This window comes from Drosophila teissieri, chromosome 3L, assembly GCF_016746235.2.
Source record: "Drosophila teissieri strain GT53w chromosome 3L, Prin_Dtei_1.1, whole genome shotgun sequence".
NCBI classification, from domain to species: domain Eukaryota; kingdom Metazoa; phylum Arthropoda; class Insecta; order Diptera; family Drosophilidae; genus Drosophila; species Drosophila teissieri.
The window spans coordinates 10,989,869-11,010,039 of NC_053031.1; the positions used below are offsets into that span (position 1 = coordinate 10,989,869).

The 20,171-nt window shown below is 42.8% G+C and overlaps 3 protein-coding genes across 3 annotated transcripts; 2 read left to right on the forward strand and 1 right to left on the reverse strand.

The window, feature by feature from the left end:
- The first annotated feature begins 1,820 nt into the window (after positions 1 to 1,820).
- On the forward strand, positions 1,821 to 3,307 carry LOC122617308. The gene is made up of 2 exons (XM_043793131.1): positions 1,821 to 2,423; positions 2,485 to 3,307. The coding sequence occupies exons 1-2, from the start codon at positions 2,043 to 2,045 to the stop codon at positions 3,172 to 3,174; spliced, it is 1,071 nt and encodes a 356-aa protein (XP_043649066.1). The 5' UTR covers positions 1,821 to 2,042; the 3' UTR covers positions 3,175 to 3,307.
- Positions 3,308 to 14,481: 11,174 nt separating this feature from the next.
- On the reverse strand, positions 14,482 to 15,880 carry LOC122616444 (ketohexokinase). Its single transcript, XM_043791895.1, has one exon. The coding sequence runs from the start codon at positions 15,744 to 15,746 to the stop codon at positions 14,604 to 14,606; it is 1,143 nt and encodes a 380-aa protein (XP_043647830.1). The 5' UTR covers positions 15,747 to 15,880; the 3' UTR covers positions 14,482 to 14,603.
- On the forward strand, positions 15,871 to 17,351 carry LOC122616445 (ketohexokinase). The gene has a single exon (XM_043791896.1). The coding sequence runs from the start codon at positions 15,991 to 15,993 to the stop codon at positions 16,957 to 16,959; it is 969 nt and encodes a 322-aa protein (XP_043647831.1). The 5' UTR covers positions 15,871 to 15,990; the 3' UTR covers positions 16,960 to 17,351.
- Positions 17,352 to 20,171: the final 2,820 nt, after the last annotated feature.

Sequence of the window (20,171 nt, forward strand, 5' to 3'; positions counted from 1 at the left end):
CAAGAGCGGGCGACTTAATTTATGCCTCAGCCACAATGGAGTACCGTCTAATGCCGATTGAAGTTGGTAATTTTCCATCAAGTTTCACTCACACCAGCGCAGCGCAGCGTTCGGCTGGCAAAAACTTCACCGCTTTGCCAACAATTATAACAGCTGACTCAGCAGCTGACTGACGAACCAGACCGGGCCAAAACCAAACCCATCTTCAACCTCAACTTCAACTCGGAGCTGGGCTGTCAAAATCATATGGCAAGACCCGAAACCCATCCGAATGCCACTTTAACCATCCGTAAATGAGCTGGCATTTCGACTTTAAAACTGGGAAATAGATAGTTGCTTTTTAGTGTAAAAATGTAACTGATAGACTTTGATTTTAAAATAACAAGTAATCAGAAGGAGTAATTTATTTGAATGTATTTAATTTTTGATTTATTTTTCTAGGCATGTGATAAGTAATTAAGAAGAAAGTTTTTGGTTGTTTCTAAATTAGAACAGTAGAATATTGCGATTTCAAGCCACAAATATTGGGCATCACTGGGTGGCGGTAAAAGTCGGTTTCTAGAGCCAACTAACTCTTACCCTGCCCAAAAGCTTTCCCCCGTGTCACGTCATGTAGAGAGCATAATGGCACCCAAACTGCGATTGAGGGGCATCAAATGAGTGTAGGACAGGTGGCGGATGCGGGGGGAAGGGGGGTGCCTGGAGTAATTACCGGTGAACCCAACCGAACCGCAGCTCCAAGACAAAACTCACAAAACTCCACAAAACTCCACAGCTCCAAGTGATCTCCGCCTGACAGCTGACGCTCGTACCCAGAGCGTTGACTGATTTATGAAGACACTTTTGCAAGTCGCCCAACTTGATTTTCATAAACCGTTACGGCACTGAGATTTTACATGTCTGTTGGAGGCACTTTGCAGCACCACGATTTACCAAATACCCTCACCTTTCATACATACGCCGATGAAGAGCTTGTATTTATTATAAATATATACCGATTTTTAAGAATTTAAATTTATTTAGGTAATGGTAATTTTCTTTCAGAATTGACTTATATAATATTTTATAAATTTCATGCAGAGTATTATCTATCTTCTTTCTTATCCACAATTAACTTATATAATATATTATATACTTCATTCAGCATATTATCTATCTATAAATTTACTTTAAATTTTCTATGTAATGGATTCAGAAAAGGGCATGTGTAAGTCACTATTGCAATGGACGGCTTCCTCAATTTTTGCCTATTGTTGGCTTACGAATACTTACTGGTGTGTCCCGTACATTTGAGCCATGTTTGTAGCCAAGCACCAAAATAGCTAACTGCTCGGCTGGCTGATTGTCTGGCTGTCCACAGCTTTGTCTTGTCCCCGGCTGTCTTGTCTCTTCTCGACTTGGCTTGGATTGGTCTGGTGGCTTCGTTGGCTCTGATGGCTTGGCTTACTTCGGTTCGTTTCAGTTCGGTTTGGTTGGTTTTGCTTTGGGTTTTGGCTTTGGTTTTGGTTTGGTTTGGCTTGGTAACCATGATCGCTAGATCTTCCAGCTGCTTTCGAACGAACCATGATGGCCCAGTTGGTGTCTGGGTGCGGGGTTAATCACCGGCGTAATGGTAATGATCGTGTTTGCTGCTCCAAATCAGCTGATTGCCAATGTCCGATAATGATGAGTAAGCGCTTTCAATCCGCTGAGTTTTAGCTTTCAAATCACATTTTACAATAGTTTGCCAGAAATTGTAGCAATAAAACAAACTTAATTCAAAGGGATTTCTAAATTTTAAATAGTAATAGTAATGCCAGCAATGGTTATGCTGTGTTAACATTAATATGGGTTCTTTGATTAAACACTCAAAATTAGACAAAATTCAATACTCTTAGTTGTGTCAAACTAGATTCATATTGTTGCACACACAAAAGACACAAACAGCAATCAACAAATTCCGAAGCTGCAGTCAAAAAGTGCTTTTCTACCAAGGCGATAAAATTAACAAAGTGTATTTATACGAGACAAACATATACAAGATATATACATCATAAACTGCAATGCAGCACTCTGACCTCAATGGCCAAAGGTACCGCCGGCGGCTTCCACGTCATTGGAGATTCTATCAAGGACCCCAAGCTGGTGACTTTTTAGAGGAGGAGGAGGATCCCAAGCAAAGGGGCATCCTGCGAAGAACCAGCTGCCAGCGGTACCGGGAACGACTGCGCTCCAACCGCCTATCACAGCTCCTCCATGGACTCTCCATCATGGCAACGGTGGCAGTGGTGGTCGTCGTGATGCTCTTCCTCGGCACGAAGCTGTCCACCGAGCAGATGGATTATTCCGTTCCTCGAGAGGAGGGCCTCTGGTTGGATATCCTTCGGCTGCTGGGCTTGGAGCAGGAGGATTATCTATCAAGGGATTTGTATATGCGTAGTAAAGTAAGCAGTACAGGCTTTGGAAAATCCATTGCATAACTTGGACTAACTCTATCCTCCACAGGATGCCTTCTGCAGTCCCGCGGCTCTGGACTTGGGCAGGATCTTTCGGTACATGGGCAGGGTGGTCCTGAACCAGGAGCAGGCATTGGCTCGCATGGAGCGGGCACTCAGTGGTTCGGGGCGTTTCCGGTCGGTGGCTCTGCTGGGTCCTCCGGGCGTGGGAAAATCCCTGGCGGCAGAGACCCTGCGCCAGTGTTTTCCCTGGCCGGGAAATGCACACTCCTACTCCTGGAGCACCCAAGTGCCGGATGGAGCGAGTAAGTTCCGACTGATCAGGCAGTTTGCCGATGGACTGTCCGAGTGCGGTGTCAATCTGCTGATCATCGACAATCTGACGACCTGTGATCACGGCCTGGTGCCCATCTACAATCGCCTGATAATGGAACGCGAGGGCGAACCGAAGGGGAACCAAACGGTCCTGGTCGTCTACGTTTTCAATCTGGAAACGAATCAGTACTGGGAGCAGTTCGAGTTGATGCAGGAGCTGCCGCCGGAGACCACCATCGTGAACTTTAGGTTCTTCAATGAGGACGATCTTGTGGATTGTCTGGCCAGTGAGTTGAAGAAGGAGCAGCGGGTTCTCAGCAGCGAGAAGGAGTCCTTGCTACTCCAGGAAGCCATGAAGACTGTCCAAAGCTCAGGATGCAAGCTCCTGCGACGGCTGATACTTCAGAATGGAGCAATAGCATAAAATTTATATCGTGTATGGAACTCATCTCTCACCAATCGACATTAATACTTTTGCTTAAAGATGTAATAGCCGTATAATATTGCTTTTTGCTGTTAACCTATAAACTATAAATATTAAACCAAAATTAAAGTGATGTTATTCCGGTAGTGAGTAGAATGGTTAAATATAATGGTTCTTAACTTAAGAATGCAATCAATATCAATTTTGAAATGCATTGCAAACGTGAATCTTTTCTGCGGGCCCGCCTGCAAATTTTGAATTATGTGTCTCTCAGAATTGCAATGCAGATAATTATTTTAGCGTGAGACACACACGAGATGCATAAATAAAAGTACTGCACCCATTTATCAAACCAAAAAAACTGGGAGAAAAATGCAAAGCAAACAAGCACCAAATTGCATTGCTGTAAAGCATGTTTTGTGTTTGCTTTTTGTAGAATTTTTAAACAATTTTTTCTGTTTGGCGAGCAAAACTTCTAGGCCGTCGAACGATGTCGTTGCCTTCAAATTGCTAGTTTGTGTGCCCTTCCTTACAGAATATAGTCGACTTTACATGAAGAATGATAAATTTACATCATATATGTAGATGCAAAAAATATATATAAAATATATAATATATAGTAGAAGCTAGTATTCAATAGCTTACCTTTGTTAAGAAAAATCATTTAATTTATTACAGAATATATAAAATTATAACCCTAAAGAACTAATTGGTATCTTTTGGAACAATACATGTTGGCACACTTATTTTTGTAAAATGTTGAGCTTAGGGAATTAACTAGTCGGCTATGCCTCGCAATCAACTTCTGTTGCAATGCAAAACGCACACGTTTTCGGCGCAGTGCGCTTCGCCTTTGCATCCGAAAGATACTTTGATGCGAGTGCTAAAGTGTGAGTGCGGTAGCAAGAGCCAACAACCGCATCGAGGCCATGTTGCACTGCAACAAAAGCAAATAACTAATAAACAGCTTAAGGGAAATGTTGTATATTTCCAGTTACTTATCTCATTACTTGTTTGGGTTGATTCAAGCTAATAATGGATCTTTTCACAACTCGAACTGGTACATTTAGTTAGTTAGCTTGGTACTTAAATCACATCTGCCGAATATCAATGTCTTTGAGTATCACATATTTCTCGCAGTGCAGTGCAACGCTAAACGAAACGCAGCCAGCGGCTTTTGTAGTTCATGAACGGCCAGCGAACTCGGCGTTCAGCGTTATAATCAAATAAGATTCGACTGCTCAACAGTTCGTGGCAGTTCGACGGTGGAAATTGGCAGATAAAGGGGTTGGGAAAACCGAGGGGAGGGCTGTATCTGATATTTAGTTGTTTTTTTTCTGTTTTTTTTGTTGTATTTCGCTTTTTGCCGTAGACACTCGACTGGTCACGTAAGCAGGCATTTCAGCGGAGCGGTTTTAGTTTTGGCTGCAGTTACATAATCCGGCGATTGATTTAGTTTTTGGCCAGGCGGAAGATGGGAAATATTGGCTTGCACTTTGGGGAAAAAGCGAAGGACAATGTCAAAAGCTATCAGTTTTAGGCACCACACAATTGGAAAAGATACCATAAGAGGTTGTACTATTAGCAGAAATGTTTAATTCAATCAACTTTTGGTAGTGATACTATTATTTTCGCTTCCTTGTAAATATTTATGCAGCTACCTCTTCAGTTTCTGTAACTGACAACCAGCAATGCTCCTTCCATACACAATGGAAAAAGCTAAGTTATAGTAGCTCTCATGGCTGCAAGTTTTAATTGGTGGCCAAAGTGAGTTTGCATAAATCGGTCAGAGTGGTCAGGTTGGTGAACCGCATCGAAGTGAACGCTGTGCCGAGTTGATCGATTGTTCCACTAAAGTGCAACCTAATATGGCAGCCTTGGTCGCAAAACGCTAGACATGCGAAAGCGCCCAAAGTGCTGCAAATGAGTCGCAGCTCAAATAAATTAAAGAAATGCAACAAGCCGACATTGTTAGCCTTCAGTTGGCTTCGATTGCAGCCACGTTGCATGCGGAGACAAAATAAATTAAAGAAAAGCCGACGACGAAGACAGAGTCGTCGACTGAGATTGGGACTGGTGTCTGTTGGCGTACAGTCTACAAAATTATCAGGCACTTATCTAGGGAAAACTACATGATTTTCTAGTTGGAATTCTTATTTTTTCCGAGTGTGGAGTAGATACGCCGGCAAACAGGACTTCGATGGCGACACCGCGAAGCGCCAATCGCCAATTGCACAGCAAACACAACTGACCTGGCCAGTGGAGACCAGACTGGGCCAAAAAGCGGACAGGTAAGTGGGGTTCCAGTCCAATCAGCAGGCGACGGAGAAAAGTTCTCAACTGGGCTGGGAAGAAAATCAGAAAATGAGAAAATCGGAGAAGGGAAAGCTGCATCCGTATCCATGAGATACTCGGGCCATTTAGCCGCACAAAATGTTTCTAATCTGTGCCGCCGTTGACGCTGCCGATAAATACATCCCGTGCTGCTGCCTGTTCGCATTCCCATTTGTGCACAGCAAGAAATATTTGCAACTGAGTTGGAATAAACTATAAAAGTGCCAAAGGAAGCGGAGTTTATCAGAGGGGTTGCAATGATAAAAGGGCGTCGAATGTCTTGCAAAATAGCTCGTAATTTCGCACAGTGCACTGCCATTCCCAGTCCCATTTTAACTGCCATTCCCATTCTCATCACATCGCAGCAGCAGCGTCTTCGTCTCCGTTCGTGTTGGCTAGATTAAATTTCAATTAACACTGTAGATAGTCAGTCGTACGCGTACACGCACAAATGTGGCAGCCAACAGGCAACAGCCAGCAGGCAGAGAGTATCAGTTTTTCAATTAGATTTCGCATTAATTAAACGAACACAGCCACAGTCAGCCAGGCAACCAGGCAGCCAGAAGATGCTCGTTTCGGTTTGCAAAATGATGGTACGTTGGCAGCCAAGCATCTGGAATCTAAATTAGCAGCATGCCTTTTTCCACGCTTTTCCCGGCCATCGAATACAATAAAAGTCTCGCCTACTAATTATAACTTGCTTTCGAAGCATCCCAGCAACATTATCAAAAGAGTAGCCAGCTGAATAGCAATTTACATGTATTTTCGGTTCTACATTTAAGTTAAATCCTTAACTGACTGGATTGTGTGTGTAGTTAAAGCAAAGCTCGCATGTTACGTTTACCTCAACGTCATACGAATTGACAACCCCGATGATTACATGTATTTGCTTACGGCCTCAGAGACACGCACATAAAGCATAAATTATACACATAGTATACTCATTTGCTGCCAACAGTGATGCGCCATTGAAGTGGTCAAAACGGGCTTATACATTATTAAAATTTAATCAAGCTTAAGCCTTTCAAAATGCTGTGGAAAAAAGCTGCAAACTATGCTACAGATTTGTCATAATAGATTCATTTCATTTGATATTTATGCCAGTCAGTATGTATGTTCTATGCTACTTAACAAATCATCTTAATAAATAGATCAATAAATGCTGGCCAGGAGCAGCACTGCGAGACGGTAATACATATAATCGAAAAAAGGACGAACAGTCAGCAGTGGGGAAAAATCGTTAAATTAACATGACAAATGACAAAGAGCTGATAAGACATCCCTGCATGCATGCACGCCAACCACCCACCCAACATTTTTTTCTTGTGTATTTATACTTTATTGGGCGCAGGGCGGTGGGTGCAGTTCCGTTGAATGGCAGTCAACACAATAATAAATCCGTAAATATAATGGCCAAGGATACTTTGGTAATTGGGCGAGCTTATGCTTAACGGCGCTTTAATTTATGCTGGAGTGTCCCTTCCCCTTCCCCTCTCCCTGTCCGTGTCCGTATCCGCGTCCGCGTCCGTGTCCGCGACGTTGTCCGTCCGTCCGCCAAAACGCCCATTGGCCACACAACCGCCGGACTTTCCGCCGGCCATTACCATTAACCACTCGGCAAGTACAGGGCTCTAGCTATAAAATGTCGCGGTCGCCGTCAATTGTTTACGATTATGACTGCGTTCTATATAGACCATATATACATACATATATGTACATACATATGTGCACACACATAGTCCTGTGTGCAAGAGGGGCATGGCTATGCTACGTGTATGCTCTAAACTTTAACGGGCATGTGTACAAAAATGCCGACTGGTCACCCGCTCAACAGTGGGACAGATATGGATAAAAAATATGTGGATATACAAAACATATTTGAAAAAAAAAATTCGTTTAAATCTAAAGTTACTTAGAATGTAAAAAGAATCGATATCAATTAATTGTATAATACTATAATACTATTACTGTATCATCTGATTTCTAAATATACCATTTTTCAAATATTAATAAATTATCGGCTTGCAAGTAATATAGTAGTTTACTAGATATAATTTCCGATTTATCGGTGTTTTAGCCCACTGTCAATCCTTAGGGACACAACCAGGCGATGGAAATGGCGAAGCGGAAACGGAAGTTGGAACACATTTTGTTGTTTTGGTGCTTGGTGGGCACTCGTCTTTTTATTACAATATTTGCCGGCGTAGTTGCCGTTGCGCTTTTTATGAATGCTTTGCATATCGTAAAATTAAATGAACGAAAAATGTTTACGTATTTTTGGACTCTTTTATTACACTGGTTTTTCGGAATTTCGTGGGTGGAGGTCGCGGTGGTGGAGGTGGTGGCTCATTCTATTATCGCACTCCGGGTTGTGCCCGCTAATTTGAATATGGCGATAAGCTGGGTAAAATCGGCTCGGCGGGCTGGAATCTAGCAGCGCCGGAGTTTTGCACCTTGGATTCAATTAAAAGTCACCATCCCATTGGAAAAATCCATTAACCCATCCAGCTGTGCTGTCGCCAATCCCAAGTTCCGTGGGCATCCCACTTCATCCTGGGCATTGTTTACTCCGAGTGGCTGCAATTAACCAAGAGTCGATTGCTTTATTACCTCCAAGAACATCAAGTGTCCTGCTTAGTGATGGGAAAGCTGCAACATGCTTATAGCTAATTCAAAAAAAATAATCAGTATAAGAATATAAGAATATATATATGAATAGATAGATATAAGGTAACTAATGTATATATTATAGTTGATAATTATAACCATTCACAGCTTTGACTGCTACTCATTCTGCAGCTTCGTTAACAATGTACTAAATAAGTAATAACATCAAATAAAGCTAAAATTCATAAAGTATGTGCCAAGTACCACCACTTTTCCCATCACTGATCCTTTTGCTTTTTGCAGAACTGCCAGCAGAATGAGAGCTAGATACTTTGTTAGTGCGCTTAGTAGTTTCGTGTTCATACATAAATTATGTTAATACCATCAAACGAGAGTAACTAGCCATAAAAACACCAAATAAAGCCCTGCACAGCGAGCAGTTAGTGGACACCAGTCACCAGTCACCAGTAACCAGTCACCAGGTGAGGTGATGACGGACAAAAAGGGCAACTGGAGGATGCGGCCAACATGGATGGGCAAACGCGTCGCTTTATGGGGTCGTTAAAAGGTCCAGGGACATAAAACCCATGAAGGAAATTAAGTTTTGCGAGGCGGACAAAGTGAATTCCTGATCGACACTTCAAGCTGAAGCCGTTCCAGTCCATTGTACTCCTCTGATGGTCCAAGTCCCGCTTTAAATCAGTTAATAGCAAATTAGAAATTACGAGCACAAAGCAAACAGCAGCAGCTTAAAAATACTGTTCAATTATTTAAGAGCTTTTAAAAATATGAAGGTAATATAAAATCATACGTTGTTTTATGAGTTAATGTGGCATAACTGATAGACTCTCTATTTATCCTGCAGGACAATTTCACTTTAAAAAACTTTTTTGTTTAAAGAATAATATATGCAGAGACCTATGATTTTCCCTGACTTACAGAGACCTCTGATTTCCCCTCACTTACATTATTTTGCAAGTACTTTTCTTCTTAATTGCAAATTCGCCAGTTTTCGGAAGAGGGCTCGATGATTGATATCCTTGTTAGGGGAAACACATAAAAGCCTGAAAAATAGTACTTTAATGCATTTAAATGGCTTTCCTTTCAGGACATGCTCCTCCGCCCAGATTAGTCGCCTGCCTGCCACTTTTTTGTTTTGATTTTTCTTTTGCTCAACTCTTCGGCGATACCTTCATCAATCATTTCTCGCGAAAGCAAACACTGTCAGCTCCCCGGGTCCTGTGTCCTGTATCCTGAGCTCTGTGTCCTGGCTCCCGGGCTCCGTTTTGGGCTTGGGTTTGAGTTCGAGTTCGGGTTTGGGTTTGGGTTTGGGCTTGGGGTTGGGTTGGGTTAGCGCCTGCAGTGGATTAGGCAGCGACTACGACATCGGCGACAGTCGACGTCATCCTATCCCTTCCGGGTTAACAAATGAATTTCGCGTGTTGGCCCCTTGCGACTTGAAAGGATTTCCACGCACTGAAACTCAAACGGACTGAACGGAAGTACATCAAAAGCGAGGTCCTCGAATGGCACATACCCTGTGTTAGTGCAAAAAGTAAGTCGTATTTCATATAGAACACTGAAATAATATGGCATGAAATCCATGTGCTTCTTTTTCGTGGCTTCTGAGTAAGTTTTCACCCATTTCGATACACCCCAGATCCTGACAAGCACTGGGTATCAAAGGAAAAAATAAGAAAAACTGCGAGAAAAGGATAACCAATGACTTTTACCCCACGTGTGTGTGTGTGTGTGTGTGTTTGTAACGCCCCATACGCCCGCACTGAAGTTCATTTAAGTCGGCGAACTGTGAAAAGGCAGCCAAGCACGAAAATAATAACAAATTCCTGCACAAAGCTGAGTGAACTGAAGTAAAGTGAAATGTTTTTTTATGTAATGAGCGTAATAATCAGAGAAACATGCGAAAGGATCTGCCACGTTTTTGTTGATTGATTCGAGAACAACAGCGAAAACCTTATTAAACCTGAACAACCCAAAAAGGGTTTTCTCTTTTCTATCGCTGCAAAATCAAAGCCGAGTTAACCAAGACAATAAAAATGGGGCAAAAAGCCCATTGACGACTGGGGTTTTAAGCCTTGTTACAAGATTGGGCGATTCTGGCCCATGATGGATGAGGAATGCAAACAGATTTGGTTCCGAAACCATTTCCAGCCTGTGTACTGAAGGTATTTGTTTTACAAAAAGTATTAAAGGGCTTAAAGTGCGTTGAATTCCTAGTCCTTTGACTAGTAGTAAATGCCACTTTTGCCGTATTTAAACAGAGTTTCGGGCACATGCTAATATGAAAGGAAAGCAAACGTTCTACGTAATATATGGAAAGGTTAATCCTCCAATGCCACTGAACTACTCTTGTGCTGCTGCGCCACCGATAAATAAGAATAATGTGCGGAATCCGGCAAAGGAAGCCTCCATAATGACCATGAAAGAACAGTTTATGGTTAAATAAAGGCACAGCGGCAAAACTCCATTTTCTAGACACAGTGTCGGTTCTTGCTGTAACGCCCCCTTTTCCCACAGCCCATGTACAGGCACATGTACGTGTATATGTGTGCCACCCGTCGACGGAAGGCCCCCCTTGGTTATGCAAAGTAATGCAAAATTGCGATGGCGGCCAGCGTCAGCAGCGATTCAAATGCAAGTGGTCCACTTACACACGCCATGTGCACAGTGGTCTGAGAACGATATACCTTGGTCCATTTTTGTAGACTAAAAATAATGGCATTTAATATGCCCAAAAAACAGACCTAGGTAGTCTTTTATCTTGTTTTATTAAATAATATTTTGGTGTAAAAAAGTGTAAATTAGTTATACCCGTTACTCGTAGAGTAAAAGGGTATACTAGATTCGTTGAAAAGTATGTAACAGGCAGAAGGAAGCGTTTCCGACCATATAAAGTATATATATTCTTGATCAGAATCAATAGCCGAGTCGATCTGGCCATGTCCGTCTGTCCGTCCGTCTGTCCGTCTGTCCGTCTGTCCGTCCGTCTGTCCGTCTGTCCGTCTGTCCGTCTGTCTGTCCGTATGAACGTCGAGATCTCAGGAACTACAAAAGGTAGAAAGTTGAGATTAAGCATACTGACTCCTGAGACATAGACGCCCACACTTTTGAAAAATGTTTTGATATTTTTTCATTTTTGTATTAGTTTTATAAATTTCTTACGATTTGCCAAACAACTTTTTGCCACGCCCACTCTAACGCCCACAAACCGCCCAAAGCTGCTACGCCCACACTTTTGAAAAATGTTTTGATATTTTTTCATTTTTGTATTAGTCTTATAAATTTCTATCGATTTGCCAAAAAACTTTTTGCCACGCCCACTCTAGCGCCCACAAACCGCCAAAAACTGTCTGACTCCTTCGCACTTTCACTAGCTGAGTAACGGGTATCAGATAGTCGGGGAACTCGACTATAGCGTTCTCTCTTGTTTTACCATTAAGAATATCGTAAGGAACTTTTTACTGCAACAACAAAACTTTAAAATAAAGTTGCAGCAATTATTATTTATTTAGTTTTAGATTTTCGAAAAAAATATAATTTTGTATTTTTTGTACTACGGAATAATCGTCTTCTACCACTGTGCAAGGTTGTTGTTTTTCCAGCTGTGCGCTGGGCTAAAATGCACGGGTGTGTGTATGTGTGTGCGTTTTTTTTATATTGGCCAAACTTGATAACGCATATTTTTGGCTTATTTTGCAGCTTACTGCTGCGGCAGCAATTTTGCACAACTGGATGTGTGTGCTCACTTCCTGGAGTCGCCAGATGCCAAACGCCGAGACGAATGTTAGCACTATGCTTAAATTTATGAAGGATATAGGCTTCAAAAGTCTAGCTCACAAAATGTATTCCAAGAAACTAACAAAAAGTCCTAAAAACCACAAGTAACTTAATATAGAATTTGAGTTTTTCCCTTTTTAACAAGAGATACCTTTTCGAGGGTATTGGAAGTTCGATGACTCTCCACTTCTGGCTCTTCACACAGTCATTTTTTGTCGCTGCGGTTTGCCCTTCGCAGCCCGTCTGCCGATAATCACGCTATTGCCCCATCAGCCGGAAATGGGCGCGCCGCCATCTTGTGTCTGCACTATGGACGTGTATGCCCCTGTATGTGTGTGTGTGTGTCTGTGTGCCCTACGAAATATGCGTGCAAGTGGCATAAAGTGGCAGCCAGGCGGCCATCTTTCGGGTTGCCAATCTGGTGCCAAAGTGCAGAGCGTATATTGGATTTGCCAATCATAAACTGAAGCCAACTGCATAATCTATGCACCATTGCAGTCACACACAGACATCGCAAATCGGATGCGGGCGTATGGAAATGGGATTGAGCTGTTTTCAAAAATACTCAAGACTTCAAAAATCACTTAAATAAAGTTCCTTACATAAGATATGTACCTAAATGTACAAACTATAGTTTCAAAAGTTCCTAAAAATCAGTTACATTCAAAGAATCAGTATAATTATGAGTATTATTTGGATGTAATCGTTTGCATCATTTTGCATACACATAATCAAGTTTATAGCAACTGCATTACCATTGTTCTAAAACGAGCAAATTATAAATAAAAGTCGAAACTAAGAGACAGCATTGCCACAATTTTAGTTTCGGTTTGTGTGTGTGTGTGTGTGTGTAGCTGGAATAATAACAATAACTATCTTTTATATCTGCTTAGCAGCCAATGCCGTTAAAAAAGCAAATGTTTTTCGCAATTGCCACGGCCATTGTCATGACTGTTATTATATTTGCAGCTATTGTTGCTGATTTGGTTGCTGGATCGTTGGTTTTGCATAATTCCCTAAAATCAAAGTCAAATAAACTTTTAGGATCAACAAATGAACAAGATAATTCTTAATGTATATAGTTTTTATAAGATTTTAGTTGAAAGTCCAAGGGATTTAGGGTTTCGTTAAAATATATTCAAAGTAAACTTTTAACTACTAATAGATCTCCAGCTACTTTAAATTATTCATTATGAACATTAATACTATTTTAAGTGATACAAAAAGAGCAAATGTTTTTAAAAGCAGCTCTGCTGCATTGCTATGTAAAGTAAAGGGTATCTAATAGTGCGGCACAATTAAGTGATATTTGGCTCCCTTTTTAGTACGAATTCGCCGACTGCGTTGCCTTGCCAAAAACAATTCCCACTGAATTTTTACTGCTGAAATAATTTGTAATTTACATAAATGCCGCTCGCTATTCACATTGTAAGTGTGTGCAGTCGGTTTGCTCTTTGGCTTTCGCCGGTTGCATGCAACATACAGAAACGAATCCGGAAGGCAAATGAAAGCGTCTCCGGCTCGATCTTCTCCCTTTCCGCACCCAAAATGTGGGTGAAACACTCGAAAAATAAAGAGAACAGCTGCGAAATAAAGTCAGCTTACAAATATATATTATTATTTATTCATAGGGCCAAAATTTAAATACTAAGCACTCTTAAAAAGTCGCTCAAAAATGTTCTTTGCTCTAAAAAATATTTATTTTTTAAATAACCAGTGGACATATATTTTTGAAGCATATGGCATTTTTCAGAGGACTTTATAGTACCGAGTTTGAGTGCAGCTCTCTTTCAAGTTGGCAGCTGCAATCCTGCGACACATAATTCTGGTTAATATTCGCATGGCGGCGACACAGCAGCCCCCAAAAGAAAATAACTTCCTGTGCTCCATGTTTTTACGAGGGAGTGCCATATCCAGATGCAGCATTTCTGGTGGCTGGAATGGTAGCATCCCTACTCCAACCACATCAAATGGTTGGACATTTATCGATTCGCTGGCCAGGGATTATTTGGCGCTGCTTGGCATCGCCAGCCAGCATCTCTGGTAATCTGTGCTGCTTCGCACCGAAATTATCTTCATCGCTCATACGCCGCGTGGCCCGGGAAATGCATGAAAATTGTCACTTATATTCGCTGGTAATTGTTGTTGCTGCCTGCCTGCCTGCCCGTTTGTCCGAAATGATAAATGACCGTGTAGCCCCCTGTGCGCCGCCATTCACAACATTTGTCCAAACGCCCAAACGTCTACATAAATGTATATCTATTAGCATTTATCTTGGTCTCCGGGCCGGACAAGTTTCGCCTGACTCAAGAATTAATCATGTGGCAATTATGCTGTGGCAACAGTTCTTCCACAGCATCCACATATATATATTATGCTCCTTTTGGCCATTTCCTCTAAGGGCTATCTGCGACATCGTCGAATTGCCACCAGCCAACCAACCAGTGGGAAACGCAACTAAATCATTGTGTCAGGAATTATGCCATGCCTCTGCAGCCTGCTCATTTATGTATCTAAATAAAGCAGTTTGGATTAAATCAGGTATGCCTGCCTGTCCCAAAATCTATTCATATTTCCTGATAAATGGCCAATTAAATGCCTTTATGGCGATCGAAACTGAGCAATACACTTTACATGTTACACTTGTAGGATATTTAAGATGATTACTGGGCAGTACATGGAACGCATTCCTAGCTAGAGGTATCCAGCTCCACTGGAGTCTCACTTGGAGCCTCCTGCTTAATGGGTGCCATGGTGTCCTTGTCCGGCAGGAACTCAATTGGGCGCAGCAGGTGCTTGCGGCAGCTGTTCTGCTGATCGCCATCCTCATCGTCGGAGGACACCTCACTGCCCACCTTCATTCGCACGGGCAGCTGCACCGCCTCGATGGGCAAATGTCCGAGGCAATCGAAGCCCACATAGCCCAGCTTATAGCTGGCCACGGCATTGGCAAAGTCCACGGCTTCGGCCAGGCGCCTTTGGCGCACAAAAGCGGCGTATATGAAGCCCGCCGTGAAGCAGTCACTGTCGCCAACGCGATCGATGATCTTCTTGGTCTTGTGGGCCGGCAGCTCGAAGTACTGCCCTTCGGTGGTCATACAGCCCGCACCCAGGCTGCTCCAGGGCACAATGATGCAGGGTCTGCGTATCCGGATGTCCCTGGGCATGCGCAGCAGCTGATTGATGCCCTCGCAGGCCTCCAGCGGCGTCTTCCAGCCTCTGGACTCGGCTATGTACTTGGTGACAAACACATAGTCGCACATGGCCACCAGATGCGCCACTTGTGCGAAGGCATTGAAGATCTGCAGCGACACCACTATGCGATCCCGCTCATCCCGCCCGTTGTTGTGATCCAGGATTAGGCGTATCATGTCGCAAGTCTCGCGCGGACTGCGCGCCTCGAAGTTCACCCAGCCGTACTGATCGAGATCCAGTTTCCGGAAATCCGCAGCCGTGACATACGGAAACGGCTTGTCGCAGTATACCACCGTGCAGCGACGAGTCCAGCGATCCTGGACAATGGTGGAGAAGGGCGGACTCTGGTCCGTGAATGTACAATGGCTGATATCAATGCCCCGCTGCTCGAGATCGTCCAGGATCATGCGATAGGTGGGATTGCGGGTGAGCACGCCGAACAACTCCACATTGGCGCCCAACAGCCGGAGGGCCGTGCTGACGTTGGAGGACCTGCCGCTGCGCTGGAGGTTGCCATGCTGGGTGCTGCACCTGTCGCACTGGAAGTCCACCTTGTCCATGGTGGTCACGTAGTCCACCTCCGTGCAGCCGACGCACAGCACGGCCTTCATCACGCTGATCGCACACCATTGGCTCATCCTAGCGATTGTCTGTAGCTCCTCTTCAACTCCTTTCTTCGATTCTCCACCCTGAATTTCAGTTGCTCATAATTTGTGCTTTGTTTTTTAACAACCTATTGACTTGTTAAATAAAGAATTGTAGATCTCAGCCATCGGTTCTAGGAAAAGATAAATTCCTAGTCAAAATTTCCTTATCAAATCAGGCAGGCACCTTTTGGCAAAACGATTTTAAAACACTGAAATTTACAAAGTAGCATACAATATGCCTCAATATGGCAACAAACTGAGCTGGGCTGTGGGCAAGAAGAGGGTGCTGTGCATCGGCACCACGACCATTGACTTTGTCTCGACCATAAAGCATTTTCCCGGGGAAAACACTCACCAGAAGGTGGTTGGCGGCTACTGGATTCGCGGTGGAAAGGCTTCGAACAACTGCACTGTACTCGCGAATCTGGGGGTCAAAGTGGAGCTCCTGGGAATGCTGAGCAATTGGAGTGTGTTCCAGGTTCTGATCGATGACTTGCGGGCGAGGGGCATCATTATCGAGAACTGCCCGCGATGTGACCAGGGTGCGCCCTTCTCATCCGTGATCCTCTGCAAGGCGACCAAAACGCGAAACATTGTCTATTGCAATAATGACTTCCCGTACGTGAGCGTCGATGATTTCCGGAGGTTGGACCTCAACCGGTATGGTTGGATTCACATTCGGGCACTATTTGTGGATAAATCGATGCCGATGGTCAAGGACATAGAGGCGTATAATGCGGCCAACAAGGAGAAGATCGTGCTATCGATATATTTTGATAACAACCTGGACGACATGTGGCCACTGATGGACTACTGTGACTATGCCGTGTTCTCCAAGAAGCTGGCCCAGGCCAATGGCTGGACTTCCATGGAGGATGCCTGCCTGCAGCTGGACGAGCGATTGCGGATGCGCTGGGGCCTCAACCTGAAGCGACCGTTTGTGGTCGTCCTTTGGGGCGATCAGGGTGCCGGGTTCATGGATCTCGAGGGCAACTTCACCCACTCCAAGCCCCACAAGCCCAGACGCATCGTGGACGCCTTGGGCGCCGGAGATACCTTCATGGGCACCTTCATCTACGCCCTGTACATCCGGGAGAGATCCCTGGCCGTTGCCGTGGACTTCGGCAATCGCATGGCCAGCTACAAGTGCTCGAAGAATGGATACGATCACATCGCCAATATCTTGCTGCCGCCGATCTTGTAATTGGATTTCTCACTTTGAATATTTTGTGAAAAAAAACATAGCTCTCTTAAGCCTAGTCCTTTAACTCCTTTAAAGTCAGCCACCATTCGGAAATGAAATTTAAAACGAGCATTTATTACGTATCCGCACCGTGGGCAGTTAATACCATAATTACCCTGGCAGACACTCGACCAAAAGTGTATCGACCATAAATTATGGGATAAACACACTTTCGCTGTGCCGCCTTTTGCGTTTTTTTACCGGAGTTTCCAAATTGATTGCAAAACGAAGCTGCAATGCCATTAATTTTTCCTCGCTGAAAAGGGTTCAAAAGTTTTTCATTCATATACGCACGTACCTTTTGTTGTTTACCCTCGGTCACTTGAATTATAGCCAGATTATTTAAATAAATAGTAGCCATTCGTGCACTAAATGGGTCATTTCATATACCCACGAACAGCAGGTGACCAAACTGTCTCTGTTTCGCACCGATAAATAAATAAATAGAAGTAATGGATTGCGTACAGATTATGCAAATGTGAACGGACCAAGGCAAATTCTTAATTAGACTTTTAAGTCAAAATCAATAAGCCTCTGATTTTTGAATTTTGCTGCCGCGTAAAAATGAAAATGGCTGTCCCGAAATAATAAAAACTCATAAATATTGAAATGAAAATCCTCGCACCACTCCGAGGGAAAAACTCAAATCGAATTATGTATAAATTTCCATGTACAATCCCGCGATTTAAGAAGCCGAGTGGTCAAAAGCGGGCAACTGGCTGCCGTAAACTTCACTTTTGCCGCTTTTGCCGCTTGATTGAAACTCATTTATCATCATAAATTAGAATTGGGTGGAGGAGATTCATCATACTCCCGCCAGCGGACTGTAATCTGGCTCAGATTGAAAATTAATGAGGTCATCAGGCGCTGTATACCCAAATTGCTGTGCCAAGTAATTTAGAGCAAAACAGGCGTTCCTCGCTCTTCTTTTGCTTCAAATTGCTATTTTTCAGCGTAAATTTTATGCTTTTTGTTGCCTTTTATAAATTCACTTAACAGGGCGCCCAGGATGCAACCACCAGCAAGTCAAGTTCCCCATTGTATATTCATCCCCCTAAAAACCCTCTGAAAACTGCCCTCTGGAATCTTTGCTTGTACTCAGGATATAACATTTAGGGATTTTTTTCATAACTTATAACCATTTAACGAATCTCTACTATAATTAATTGGGAATAATTTATTAAAACGCACAGCAAAAGTTGGGGGAATGAAATGGTTCTAGACAGCTGTTATTCTTAATCAAAAACTTTACTTTCCATAAAGTTTAAATAAAATTAAAAAACACTACAAATGAATTAGCCACTCTTATATGCTGCAAGGTCATTGAAGGTCATCACTTGAAATGTTTTCAATTCCCCGAACAGTTTGAAAAGCTCATTTCGAAAAGCTTCCGGTTTATTGGACAAATACGCAACCACCAGCGCTGTGATTATGCCGCAGTCCGCAATTTTTCAGCATTTTCAACATTTAATCAAAGGAAGGACATCGCGACCCCCGTCGATGGAGGAGATTGTGGTGATGGGGGGGATGCCATCCTGGGACTCGGTGTCCATCTGAGTGGACACTGGACTGGACACTTCTCCCCTGGATGATGGAAATGCGGTTCAATGTGCTCTAAATGCTAAGCCCCTGCAGTATTATTATTATTTATTATTATTTCCAGCGGGTGGCTGTCAATTTAATACGCTCCTTGATTTACTTCATGTCAAAATAACTGATTTTAAATAAATACTATAGCGAAGAAACTAATTTTTGGCATACCAGATTTCGTTTTTCGTGGCCACCGCAAAGTTCTATTATTTCCGTCTGCACTTCAATTGGTAAAATATTGCGATTGCTAGGAAAATTATACGACAGCAACATGAAAAACAAAAACTACCATGGCCGGATCATATTTTGATTATGTCAAAGAGAAGGGCAGCAATTTGGATTTGAAATGCGACCTTTGGGGTTACTACATTGCTTTTTTGTATGGCTGGTACTTCAATTTACTTGTCACATTTCCGCCAAAAGTCTTGCCCAACTTTTCCCATTTCGCTTGTCGCTGTTGTGGATGCTGTGATTCATTTCTATTTCAATTGCTACATTGCTTCATCAAAAAAAAGAACTTCCGTTTCCGCTGGCGCAGCTCGAAGCTTGCAGCCAAAAACTTTGCGAATACCGAAAACCATTTCCACGAAAGTTGCTAGAGGAATTAAATATAATTTAGCTCTAAGTTGTTCGTACTGTTTCAATAATTTTGTACAGATTCTAGAAGAAGCGCAGTTCTACTTATTCTTAGCTCAATTATAAGTGCATTTTATTTCCGTTTTCAGATATTATATTTTTATTTATTTATTTAAATTAAAGTGGATATGTTCTCCTAGACGATGTCTCAGTTTTTGATCCTAGGCCAGTCTATCTGCGTTGTCCTTGTAAAACTTTTGCTATTTAATAGCCTTTAATTTGGTTTTTGCTAGAAAACACACTGCGTATCCTTGCCCCAAACTTGACAAAAGTAGTCTCGGCGGTCAGAAAGTCAATAAGATATCAAGCCCCAATTTGCATGCACGATGACTGTGTAAGCCAAACAGAAACCATCCCACCGTTTGACTTTGTGCTTCATTTCGCCCCCAAAAAACAACGTGGTATTGGGCTTCGTGGCGTATACGTAATTAATGGCCCAGGGCCTTGATGAACATGCGTCAGTTTACCCAACAAAAACCCAACCCAACCCAAGCCAAGCATTTCGCTTTGAAAACTCTTGGTTTCCTAGACCAATATTAATTTCGACTTGTTTGCTGTTGATTAGGGACTCTGTTGTCCACATCAATGAATTGTGGTAAAGTTTCAAACCTAATAACACTAGATTGTTAAGTTAGAAGCAAGAACAAAATAGGTTGAATGTTTTTTTTTTTGAATATCGAGCCATATAAATATTTCCACAAGTTACGTCTACTATATATACTTTACACCAATTGAAAGTAGAGAATGTCGTTGGCTTTTCTAGGAAACCATATTTGCAGCACAACTATAATCAGCGGGGATTAACTCTTTCGAGTGACAGTTTGCTTATATAGTAGCAATTTGAAGCGGGTCTAGTACTTAATATCCCTTATTCGATTATAGGTAATCGTACCCCTGACTCGGCGACCCTTCCTGCACTCGGTTCGTTACGCTACCCCTAGGTAATG